Below are 13502 nucleotides of genomic sequence, written 5' to 3' on the forward strand. Positions count from 1 at the left end.
TGCCACAGCAGATATACCTCTTAAGAGATTGTGGCCCAAGGATAAGTACACACTGGAGAAGGTACACCTTGAAGCATCAGTGGCTGTGCATGAGGTCATGCTGGAGCATGTCAAAGCGTGTGGCCATCGATAAGCCTACAACAGAGCAGGTACACCCCTGGAGGGACTGCAGCCATGGGTAAGGCCACGTTGGAGCAGGTTTACTTCTGAAGGGACTGTGGCCGTGGGTAAGGCCATGCTGGAGCAGGTATATCTCTGAAGGCATTGTGGCCCATGGAGAAGGCCACACTGGAACAGGTGCACCTCAAAGCGACCGTGGCTGTGGATAAGTCTGTGCCGCAGCAGGTATACCCCTGGAGAGACTGTGGCTCATAGATAAGGCTCCACTTGGAGCAGGTACATCCCGAAGAGACTGCAGTCTGCGGATAAGTCCAAGCCGGAGCAGGGGCAAGGGGAAGAGTTCATTGCAATGTTAAACCCTATGGCCTGGCCCAAAGGGACCAGGGGTGGAGATGGTAATGGATATACCTTTAAATTGTTGTAACACGTGATTTGAGTTGCATGTTATAGGAATTACTATAGCAGGAACCAGCTGAACCAATGGAGGACAAGCCTTACAAGAAGCAGTGCAAGTGCAGCAGTGACCTGACCTGAGCTGGCTTTGGTGTCTGCTGACTCCACGCAGCACACCACCTCTCCTGTCGTGAGTGACCACCATAACAGATGGAGCCCAAAGTCATGGTCTAAATGAACTCAATGGACATTTTGTGGGCATTTCGGGACATTTCTGGACATTTTACAGACACTTTACAGAGGTGGTCTACAGACTGGGGGAATGATGTCTGTGTATTGTATCAAAGGATGGGAAGGGGGGGGGGGTGGGTAATGCGGATGTATTGGATAGTGTGGGACCTGAGCATGACATAAATGGTATGGAATAAGGGGTGGAAAGTGTGCTGGTTTTGGCTGGGGTAGAGTTAATTTTCTTCATAGAAGCTAGTATGGGGCTATGTTTTGGATTTGTGCTGAAAATAGTGTTAAGAATACAGGGATGTTTTTGTTATTGCTGAGCAGCGCTTACACAGAGTCGAGGCCTTTTCTGATTCTCACACCACCCTACCAGCGAGTAGGCTGGGGGTGCACAAGAAGCTGGGAGGGGACACAGCCGGGACAGGTGACCCCAACTGACCAAAGGGATATTCCGTACCATAGGACATCATGCTCAGCAATAAAAGCTGGGGGAAGAAGAAGGAAGAGGGGGACGTTTGGAGTAATGCTGTTTGCCTTCCCAAGTGACTGTTACACGTGATGGAGCCCTGCTTTCCTGGAGATGGCTGAACACCTGCCTGACAATGGGAAGTAGCGAATGAATTCCTTGTTTTGCTTTGCTTGTGTGTGCGGCTTTTGCTTTGCCTATTAAACTGTCTTTATCTGAACCCACGAGTTTTCTCCCTTTTACCCTTCTGATTCTCTCCCCCATCCCACCAGGGGGGGAGTGAGCGAGTGGCTGTGTGGTGCTCAGTTGCCAGCTGGGGTTAAACCATGACACCTGCTTTCACATTCAACATGTGCAAAAACCCACACAAGAAAGAAAAGGTGAAGTGAAAAGGTACAATCACTCCCATTGCTCAGATTCTCTGCAGTTTTTCATTTCACATTCTCTCAAAAGAACACAAATTCGAGTTAACAGATGTTAACAGGATAGAGAAAATGTTTTGTACAAAAATATTTTAGCAATCATTTATAAAAAGGTTTTAATTTCAGGTTCTTCTCATATCTCTGTTTCTAATATGCCAGCATTCTCCTGTTTCCCTCTGAAATGGGTTGATATTTCAGTTGCATATGTTGACAGGCTTGGACTTTATTACTTAGAGGCCTAGATGCTTACTGGCCCTGACTTACAAGACATTTTTTCCAGGATGCCCATCACAGCAGCAGCTGCTTATCCTCTATTCCAGTAAACAACACTGGGCCACTAGATTGTCTGTTCCTAATGTTATGATCATTTTATTGTTTTACTGCTGGATGACATTTCAGCCTCTCCTTGGGCACCTAGTGCTCCTGCTGCAGTCCAGTGAATTCTGGTACACAACGGATGAGGGAACAGGTTCTCCTGGTGATGAAGATGCAACACAATAGCGTCTTGAAATGTCACAGAGTCAGAGAGCACTCTGAGGTACTTCGTACATGACCGTAATATGTTTGTGGCTTTACTAAGAATGCTGAATAACATGTGAGTAGTATTTTGCATTATACAGAATAGTACAGTAGGCAACGGTGAAAGATAACCTGCACAGATTACTGTCAACAGAAGAAAGAGAAGATTCTTCTGTGGGACAAAACATGTCACAGTGCATTTTCAGGTACCAAAACCAGAGGGGCAATAAAAAGTATCTTTTAAGTGCACTAAAAAGTATCTTTTAAGCGCTATTACACAGAAGTTGCTTTCACAAAGCACAGTGTTTCTTAATTAGTTCTAGCACTATCTTAAGAACCTCTTCCTTGGAGGGGCTGGCATCGACCTCTTGGCATGCAGGATTCACCATCCTTCTGTATGACTCTTCAACTCTATTTAAAAACAAAACAGGAGAAATGAAACTTCAGATTGCAGGGATATGAAATGGCATTAGTCATCAGTCTCAGAAGAAAGTGTTCTCACTGCAGAAACAAAGGAAAAAAAAATCTAATGTAGAGCTAAGAATGAAATCTACTGCAAAGAGCAATAAAACATTAGTAACTGTTACAGTGCGAACCTCAAAGCGCATAGTTTCCTTGACACTGATTCCCAGAGCTCTATCCATATTCACATGGCATGGCATTAAAGTATTTCTTTCTTTACAGCTTAGCACTGGATACAGTCTGGTATAGCAGTACAGTGGACAGCCTGCTTCTAACACCTGAATTAATTTATTCAGAGCCCACTAAGCTGTCTCTGAACTATACGGCACGGCATTGTGTAGGTGTGCTCACTGACTGATCTCAGCTTTGAGTCACTGGATTACAGAGTTGACACATCATTCAGCCCTTTCCTCTGATCAACTTTGTTAACCGGATGAATACCGGGATGAAATACAGGATGAAAACCTCCTCGCTTAGACTATAAGTCTTCTCATAATGCAGAACTCTCCCACAGTTAGCCTATGAGGATGTGAATATCATTTTCTATGTTCCCACAATTAATAATGCCAAACATTCAGGCCGCAAGTCATAAGATGAATCAAGCAAGATTCTGGATGTTCTCACATCCAGGTTGACTTAATTAACAAGTAGAAATAACCAAAGGCTTTCTGACGGGAATAAGAAGTAACAGAATTAGAACATTAAAGATTCTTAAATGGCAGCATGTTCCCTAGCTCATCCATCCCTCTGCAGGTCCCACTATATGAACCGTATGTCCGCACAGGCTTTCTGTCAGAATCAAGCAATGGATATTTTTAAGGTATATCATCACCAGAAATGTTAAAACCCTAGAGGTAGATTTCAGCTTTGCAATTTGTAGATACAGACACTGACATTCAGGTGTCTATACTGAGGTATCTACACGAGCACTAGGTATTTAAGTTTCCACTGTAGACAATGACGATCTAGTCAATACATTTGGTGGAGCCTAGACAGCAATTCAGCAGACCCTGAAGTAGGATACCTAGGGTGCAATTCAGTTGCTTAAGCAAATGTATCTAGTACTGCTTCAGATGCTCTGGACCATCTCATTTAGCTTCCAGTTGCTGGTCTAGAAAGTGTGCACAGGTTCTGCATCACATCTGCCAGCCTCATGCAGATGTCTCAGCTCATATCAAATGGCTCTAGATACTTATGCTTAGATCACTGGGCTCCAAGCGGGTGGTGAGCTGAATCACTTTGAAGGCTCCATTGAATGTATTGACTACACTGGGACCTGAGACACATAGCACAACTAAAGACATCTACAAGAGGAGATCTAAATTTTATTCTCCTAATCTGGAGCTCAGTTCCAGACTTTTCTGGGGAAGCTATGTGTTTCAACTTCTTACCTCCCAGTTCTGGAATTTTTAGGTCTCTCCTTCATAATCTCAATAAGAAAGGTGCTACAATAAAAGCAGCAAGTAGCAAAATACAAGTATTTTAACTCAAAGCTCCTTTGCAGGAGAATAAAGTTCTTCACCTGCAGCTTTCAAGCACTTTCAATCAGAAGTGACAGAATTTACCCTCCTTGTCAGCCATGAATCCTTTCCAAAAAAAACCCAAGCCAAAAGCTTAGACATAGGAAATCCTTGTCCCAGTAATGTGAGTGGGACATTTGCTACCGATCGCACAGGAGCCAAGATTGCCTCCATCCTCTTATTCCTCATTAAAGTGTACCTTTGGCGAAACAAGCTGTTAGCTTCCAGCTCAGCTTCCTCCTTTGTTTTCTCCAGCCCCCGACGCTGAAGTCTCCGGACTCGCTCCTCAGGGTCAACAGTCAGGAGAAGAACAAGGTCGGGTTTAAGCAGATCCTCAGGCCATTGGTACACCTCATCGTGAGCTGGTGGAAGATCCTGGACTTTCCCATCTATTTCAGTGGCAATTGTGTAGGCAGCTGTGCTGTGCCAGTATCTGTCAGGAAAATACAGAATGGAGAGATACATTTTAAAGAGGACACTAATTCTTCAGTAATATAGGAGACAAGTGTCACTATAATGACAAGTGCAATAATGACGAGGTAGGTGACACCGTGATTTTGAAGGGAAATGTGAAGAACAGTTCTGTGCCATCCATTATTTTGTAACATTGTGATAATACTCAACACAATATTCAGAATTACTGTGAATTATTAATTCAAACATATGGCAGAAAGTACACATTATGCAAAGAGTGTTCCTGATACTCCTATCAAAAGAAAGTCTTCTCATATAATGAGAGAGTTCAAAAGAAGAGTTACATTAGATGTCAAAATCCAATACTCTGAGTCCCTTTTTTGTGGTTCCCGTCCTACTTCATGCAACAGATTTGGCAGAGAACATGCAGTCTTCAACCACATGTGAATGAAGACAGACTGTATTAATCGTTACGCATTTCACTTGCATTTAACGTTCCCACCACTATGAGGCACTGTATTTCGTGTATTTCAGTGGTTTTGAGGCTGCTTAAAAATAGCACTCACACGCAAACAACTTCTGTGTATGTGTGTTGTGGAGGGAGGTTACATCTACTGAAACAAGCCAGGGGTTTCAAAGTGCATCTAGACTTCCTTTATTAAGAGTAACACTGAAAGCTGCCTACACAGTTGGTGAAAATAAGAAATGACATCAACAAAACAAAAAAAGTGGGAAGCATATTTCTGGCTTTACATCCTCAAACAGTGAGTCTACCTAAAATTCAGTCATTCTAATCCACCCGTATCTCAGACGCATCTTAGAGATAGCCATGATCAGCAGCCCTCACTCTCCTCAGGTTTGTCACAGAGCCCTGGTTTGGCTCAGGCTGCACAGTCCATGCCTCCACTATTCCTAACTGAAGATGTAACACTTTTCATGTGTCCTAAAGCCAGTTATGAGTATTACACAGATGGAAGTCCCCCATCTTACTGTTATCATAAGCATTACTCTTTAGAAGATTTAATATTTATCTGACTATCTGCAAAGTAGCACTTCCAAAGAAAAAAAAGAAAAAAGAAGAAACCCAGAGACTACCATTGACAACTTCTGCTTGTAACGCTGAACAACTGTATGATGGCACTGATATAAGAGGACTTTGTAAATATACAAACCTGTCTATGATCACAGGTGCCTGAGTGGATGCTTTCGCTATTTCTGAAGCAAGAATGTAGTTGCCCGCAGCATAAAATGCTCTTTTAATGGGTGCTGGCTCATCATCAAATATTGTCCTCCATTGGCTGATACAAGCTGGTGGGGACCTCAGCAGAACGCCATTCAGGGTGTCCTTAACAGACTGGGTTACAGTGGTTTTGCCTGCATTTCATTTACAGAAGGAAACATTTGTTATATTGCGTATCAGATACAACTGAGCTTTAAAAACTGAAAAATGCTCCCATTTGTTCACTTGGAGCACGTGTTCTGCCACCTGACTATGTAACCTGAATATCTTGTGATAAGGTTTTCAGTGGGAAACAATTGTGAGTCTGGTTGCAGGAATTAATACTCCACTTCCTACTCTCAGGGCCTCCCACCCCTCCCTCTTGCCAGCTTTCGGTCTTCACTCCCTTAAATGCATTAAATGAATGGCAATTTCTCTCTATATCTGTTTACAATATTTTTCTAGGTCACAGTTCATGTGGATGTTGCCACGCTGTCACCCAATACTTTCTTTTTAGAGGGGATTTTCAGTTCTCGTTAACTGAAAAGTCAGAAAACAAAAAGTTATTCAGAGGCAACTAATATTTCTCTCTGAGACAAACTGCTGCCGGTTTCCCAGACTACCACTACTTCAGTTCATTTACTTGAAAACTCTCCAGTAAAAGTATGTTTCATCATCTGCACAAGAAATTTAATTTCCAGTACTCCACTCTTTGTATTCTTTCATTTACGTAGGTAAGGAACTCATCCACTGAATGAAAATCAGCATAGACTGATCTTTTACAAGTAAGAGAAGACAGACTGGTATTTATAATTACCAATTCTTTCAATTCTGTCACAAGTTTCCAGGATTTGTTGAATTTTTAAGCCTTACGCCTGGCTGAAGGCCATAGCGGTTGCTCTTTCCAGTAACTTCTCATCTGCGCTTCTTCAACCATACCTTGCTCTTACCTGTGGCATCCAGCCCCTCAAAAACGACGACGGGAAAACCTCCCTTCTTCTGGTGCTCAGGACATTTCTCCAGCAGGTCGAGTACTGCTCCAGCCTCCGGGATCCGCGCTGCGCACTGCAAGGAGAGATGTGACCCTTCACACACGCACAGGCGGCCTTCACGTCACCCGACGAAGCTGGACGAGCCAAACCGCGGCCCCCGCACCCCCCGCACCCCCGCACCCCCCGCGGGCGCTCACCTCCCGCAGGCGGTCGCGGACGGCGGGGGCGGCGGGCGGCAGGGCGCGGCGGAGGGGCTGGGGGCCCGGCGGCCCCGGGGCGCAGCGCCGCAGCATCTCCGCCGAGAGCCGGGGTCGGCGGCGGCGGCGCGGAGAGGGGCGGGCGGCGGCGGCGGAGCCAGCGGGAAACGAAACTAGCCCCCGCCGGCCGGGAAAGCGCCTTCCCCGGCGGGAAGGGCAAGGAATGCTCCTCGGAGGGGCGGGTTTTCTGCCTGCCCCCCCACCCCTCCCCGCTTTAGTGGCACTGGAGCGAACGGGCTTCGTCCCCGCGGGAAATGGCTCTGTGCATGGATGGGCTGGAAGTGAAAGTGAAAACTAAGGTCTTAGCCTCGGGATCCGGTCTGCCCGCCCCCAGCAAAAACGGGTCACGTTCCCACGGACTCCCGTGGCTGAATCCTGGTGGTCTCAAAAAAAAAAAAAAAAATGCAAATAGACTCTCCTGCTTCGGCCTGGCCCAAAGAGACAAGTCATAAACCGAATTGAACTGGTTTGCTGTTTTGCACTGCCCACGTAGCACCGAGCTGTCGGGGCATATCGGTAACTTAACCCCATTATTCTGTTACTCAGTGCCTTGATACGGGCTCAAATAATTTTGGAAGTAAAACAGACTTTTACAAGCCTGCGGTGTTTTCATAACTTTGTGATGGCCAATTTCAGCTTTCATCAGCTCACGGGCAGGAACCAGAAGCACTGCAAATAGCTGTAAAAGTTAGGTTCATGTCAGCTGCTGTGAGTAATGTTGCCCAAAATGTTTGAGTTTTCAAAATATGTAACTTGAAATGTAGGAGAACCTGCATCTCTGCAGAATCCTGTTTCTCCCTTTCAATAGTTGGAAAACCGCCACTTAGAGATACCTGAAGTTAAGCTTCTGATGCATCTTCTGAAAGAATATACTCTACAAGCCAGTACACCCTACAAGAAGTTCCTCAGAAACTTGGTGTCTTCCTCTGGTCAGCTCAAAAATGCTGCACAAATATCTTCTGCTTAGCATATCTGCGTGGAAAGGGGAGAAGCTGTTAGGCAGTAGATTAGCTAGAGATCAGCTATACTAGTTGGAAACTGCCCATGCTATGGAAGCTGGAGGAAGGCTGGGCCAGAGCAGGAACTGGGAACACAGCCTTGGAGGCTCTTCAATACAGTCTCAGCAGCAGGTACCAGACCTGGCTTTTTTTAGGGCAAAACATGCCCTTTTTCATACCTGAGAACTCCAGCATTGTTCCACATCACTCAAACACATGGCTATGGCAGCTGGGTATGGATGCCAGAAGATACAGGGTAAAACACGGTTCATTATACAAAAAGCCAATAGGTGGTAATTTTAAGAACATAATAATATGCACTACTGAGTCAGGCTAGTGGCTCTTCTTGCCCAATATTTTGTCTGGCAGAATGATATTCTGTGCATAAGCCTGGCTTATCCGTGGTCCTTTCTCCTAGTCCTCGTGCTCCTCCAGCATCCACAGTCACCAAGTTAGGAATGTTAGACAGCACATCCTCATCTCTTCCTTTTAGCACTTATTTATGGACCCTTGCTCATACATCTGTCTAAATCCCTTTTTAACTCTGTGATACAGTCTACCTCCACAAACCCCCATGGTCTCAAATTCCAGCAATGCACAACCTGTTGCATAAAAACAGCTTTCTTGTATAAGTTTTAAACTCATATCCTACTTATTTCAACAAGTGCCCCTTCTAATACTACTACTGACTTCGGTGAATAACAGTTCAACATTCGGCTTATTTATCACCTTCATGGTTTTTTAAAGCTCACTCAGCTTTATCATGTCAGAAGTGAGAGCCCCCATCTCTTGTAAGGCAGACGCTTCATCCCCTTGATAATTTAGATGCACTTCTTTAACGCTGTGAGGTCCTGCTGAGACGTGGAGACCTGAACTGTACCACTAGTCAAGGTATGGCTACACATACTGAGGTTTCACAGAGCAGCAAAATAATGCCATCATCTGCCATGTTCTCAATACCTTTCTGGATGATACTCAGCTTTTTGTTGACTTTTTTTGCTGCTGCCTCCCACAGAGCCATTGATTTCAGAAGGGTAGCAACAGTGACTCTGAGATCTCTTTCCTGAGATGTAAGTGCCACTACTGAGCTCAGCATCAGGTATACAAGGTTTCGATTATTCTTTCCTACGTGCATTGCCTTACCTTTATCTACACTGAAGCTTATCTGCCACTTTTCTGTTCATTCATTTCTTTGAAGTCCATTTGACTTGCAGCCAAGTTTCGCTTCAAAAGAGCTTAAAAAGCTGGCCGTGTTCCTCACTGACCTATCTGGCTCCTTGTTCTCCTGTTTTTCTGTTTTCCTGATGCCACTGTTGCCTTTCCCCTCCCTGCTGACTAAATGGAAAAAGCTTACTTTCGTTTTCCTTTTCCCCTCCCACCGCCTTGATATAACCTTGTTTACAAGCATTCCTGAGCCAAGTTGATGGTGCTTTCTTCCTCATTTATAATATGCTTATGAGATCATTTACAATAGGCATGTGATGTCTGTCCTCCTGGCTGATTACTTAAAAGTATCTTCTTGCAAGATTTTAGGTCTTTCCCATCAGATTATACACAAACAGTTCAGGTAAAAATATAGAAAAAGAGAGTTGTCTTTTATGCCCAAGACAGGTCTTTGTATTTAAAATCAGTGTAGAGAGTATGAATCTGTTTTGAAATTAACTTATGGTAAGTATTTTTCAGTTTCTTCACAAGGATCTTTATCAATTTGTCTTCTGTGTAATATGAAATGACGTTGAAGAGCAAATGTGCTAATTATGTGAAAAACACTGTTCTGGAGCCTCTTCACATCTTTGAGGGCCCACTGTGCTTGCATGTATCTATAGGGAAGAGATACAGACACAACAAGAAGCCATATGACCATTCAAAAACTTTTTGATCCACCCGAAGTGGAAAAAGAGGAAAAAAACCTGAAAATTAATCAACCTGTAACTTTAAAAATATATCTAAGTGCACAGGCCTGTAATGTAGATAAACAGCTGTCTGAGACACAGGGAGGAATTACTTAAGTTGAAGGCCCATAAAATGCATAGGTACATAAAATACACATAAATAGAACATAGTTGTTTTCATGCAGAATAAACTTTAAAGGACACCAGTAAAGGGCCCTCCAGTAAAGACAAAGGTCTGGGGATAAGATCATAGGAACACAGAAGTTAGTATAGTGTCAGGCCAAGAGACCCTCCTCTTCTGCCCATGACAGTGGCCAGCGCCAGATGTTTGGAGAAGTGTATGGAAAGGACACAGAAGGATCCTTCTCCCAACATCTCATCCCAGATTCTAGGAGTCATCTGTTTAAATACTTCCTGAGCTGGAGATCACATACACACTATTAAGGGCCCATGGTGGACTTCTTTCAAATGTGCCTAATCTGTGTCTGTATTTATATGGTGTGTTTCATATGTGTTTCATAACTTAATTGCATGTGGGTTTTAACTTTCTATTTGGTAATTTCTGTGGCAGCCCTTGGATTTGTGCATCTCGAGGAGGGATGAGTCACTGCAAGTACAAGGTCCTTGACAGAATCCCATTTATGATGCTGCAGATGCAATGAGGAAGAGATCATTTCCAGCTGGGAGTGGAACAAGACATAATACATTTATCAAATGCTAAAAACTACACGTGCCATGGCATGACTTGCCTGGTTGTCCTCAGACCATTTCTGGTCATCACAGGTGACGTGATAACGGCTCCTCCTTTAACCTTATTTATGTTACTGGTCCATTCCAGTAATTTGCTTTCCCTAGCAAGATACTGTTTGACTGGAACTGCCAACTAGCCACACTGGAGAAAGCAATCTCTTTATTTAAATAAATAAAAATACATTATTTCGATAAATAATATATAACTGTTTTAAAGTTTTGCTTTCCTAGCAACTAGGGAGCACAACAGCATTATCCATGTTTATCCAGTTGGATTGTTCCATGCTAGTTGTGTACCTATGTACCATCCAGTGCACCATTAATAACATTATTCAATCATTTTTGAAAAATTATATTTATCTTTAAAAGGTTTTTTGGTGCAGATTTGCAGAACTGAAATATTTTGAGTACTGGGACTCCATCGTGCCACTGTAAGATGACTTCTATAGGAAAGAAAAGGAAGGAACCAGACTTCCTACTGCTTCCAAAGAACATCATGCTTTTCTGAGCCTCTTCTAGAAGGCTTCAGGACAGAAAATTTCATTACAGTTCTTGCTTGCAACATTTCTGGTAGATTCAAAGCTAGTGTATAAAAATGCACATTTGTGTTTCCTTGTAGGTCTCACTATAGAGCCTGTGAGCTAGAACAATTTGGGGAGTAAAATGTCAATGTCTTTCTTGTTGCTGCTAGGACATGTACATCTGTAGGGGGCACATCCCGGTCTGGGTTTACTTTGTGGGGCTTTACAGTGATGTAGAGAGTGTCATCTGAAAACATACTTAGCCGAGGCAAAAAATAGAAAGTGCTTTTATAATTGTCATTTTCTAAGAAAGCATAGACAAAATTACAGAGAACAGGAAGTCTTGAGTAAGCTTGATTGTTAGGTTCTCTGCATGTTTGGTCCCTTGAAACAGAGATCTTCCCTTCCAAAGGAAAACAGTTCAAAAATGGTAATGTTTTAGTTTACTGTTTCCTTGAGCAACACTCTTCTGATATGCTCTTGGAGTGTTTGTGTATCAGAAGTAAGCCTTGTGCTGAGAGAAACTGGTAATCATCAAGGATTTTTTACTGATTTTGGAAATGTATTTTGAACCTAATTTTCCTACCCAGCTGAGGCACTAGGCAACGAGCTCAGGGCTGAGGCTGCAATAGGCCTAGGTCACTGGGTCAGCCTCAGTGGATCTGCTGCGATTCCCAAACTTTCAGAAAGGCAGGGAAGTTTCTGAGACAAGGTGAGCTAACTGATAATTTGTCACCTGCAATAAGATCTCTATGCAAAGCTATATGCAGAGATTGTGAGCTTGGTGGCATACATACGTGTCTATATATATATACACACACACACGTATATACTCAGACACAACACAGAATATTTCCTGAGATGCACAATTTGAAGTGTTGCGATTGTCTTCAAGATCTCATGCCTACCACAAGTATTCTTAGTAAAAGTTTTCCACCTCAAAGGAGGGAGAAAAGCTGTATGCCCTATATCTGCATTGGCTTAACTCGACATGAACAAAAGATAGGAATGAGGTGAGAAAGGAATTTGCATTGGGGCCAGAGCAGATATGAAATGGGATAGAGCTCCTAACATGAAGGAGAAAGGATGTATGGAGCGAGGGGGAAACAGAGCGTACCAGACTTCTCCAAATTAAGTGAAACACTGAAACAACCAAGGAGCAACTTCAATGTCAGGTTTCAGTCTAAACTTGCATTGTCTTGTCTTCCTCCTTTCACAATTCCATTTTCAAGTTTGTGATCAACAAACCCTTTACTTTATTAGGAAATCCTGCTTTCATCCTTAAGCCTGTGTCTTACATAAAGTTCAAGGAACTGGAAGGGCACATGGATAATGCCTCCCTTGGTAACTTGCTGAAATACTCTCTGCTGACAAGCTCTGAGACAATTTTGGAAAGCCTCAGGAACTGAGATGTTTCCCATCATGCTGCAGCAATACATTTGTGAAGTGGCATTACTGGGGCCAGGCACAGCAAGAAGTCTCCCATCCTACCCTACTGGCATGAATCCGTTCCAGCAAGAAACAGCTGATAGAGATAACAATAAAAACTGAATGAAGGGGAAAACCTGACGTCCTGTTATTCACTGATCCAGATATTACTGAGTGTGCTGGTTTTGGCTGGGATAGAGTTAATTTTCTTCATAGTAGCTGGTATGGGGCTATGGTTTGGATTTGTGCTGAAAACAGTGTTAATAATACAGGGATGTTTTAGTTACTGCTGAGCAGCACTTACACAGAGTCAAGGCCTTTTCTGATTCTCACATCACCCTACCAGCGAGTAGGTTGCGGGTGTACAAGAGGTTGGGAGGGGGCACAGCCGTGTCACCCCGAGGTGACCCCAACTGACCAAAGGGGTATTCCGTACCATAGGACATCATGCTCAGCAATAAAAGCTGGGGGAAGAAGAAGGAAGAGGGGGACGTTTGGAGTAATGTTGTTTGCCTTCCCAAGTGACTGTTACACGTGATGGAGCCCTGCTTTCCTGGAGATGGCTGAACACCTGCCTGACAATGGGAAGTAGTGAATGAATTCCTTGTTTTGCTTTGCTTGTGTGTGCGGCTTTTGCTTTGCCTATTAAACTGTCTTTATCTCAACCCACGAGTTTTCTTCCTTTTACTCTTCTGATTCTCTTCCCCGTCCCACCGGGGGGGAGTGAGCGAGTGGCTGTGTGGTGCTTAGTTGCCGGCTGGGGTTAAACCACCACATTGAGCCAGTAGATCATCTCCAGGAAAGTGAAGGAAAGGTGATGGGAATTTAAGGATAGTAAATGACAGTACTAATTAACATAAAGGAAACACTTTTTATTCACAAGAATGTTTTG

The 13502-nt window shown here is 43.6% G+C and overlaps 1 protein-coding gene across 1 annotated transcript; it reads right to left on the minus strand.

Moving 5' to 3' along the window:
• Positions 1-1641: 1641 nt before the first annotated feature.
• CMPK2 (cytidine/uridine monophosphate kinase 2) lies at positions 1642-7151 on the minus strand. The gene is made up of 5 exons (XM_050894561.1): positions 6962-7151; positions 6723-6837; positions 5726-5927; positions 4339-4572; positions 1642-2568 (listed from the first exon to the last, which is right to left on the minus strand). The coding sequence occupies exons 1-5, from the start codon at positions 7055-7057 to the stop codon at positions 2448-2450; spliced, it is 768 nt and encodes a 255-aa protein (XP_050750518.1). The 5' UTR covers positions 7058-7151; the 3' UTR covers positions 1642-2447.
• Between the last annotated feature and the right edge of the window lie 6351 nt (positions 7152-13502).

This window comes from Gymnogyps californianus, chromosome 3, assembly GCF_018139145.2.
Source record: "Gymnogyps californianus isolate 813 chromosome 3, ASM1813914v2, whole genome shotgun sequence".
Classification (NCBI taxonomy): domain Eukaryota; kingdom Metazoa; phylum Chordata; class Aves; order Accipitriformes; family Cathartidae; genus Gymnogyps; species Gymnogyps californianus.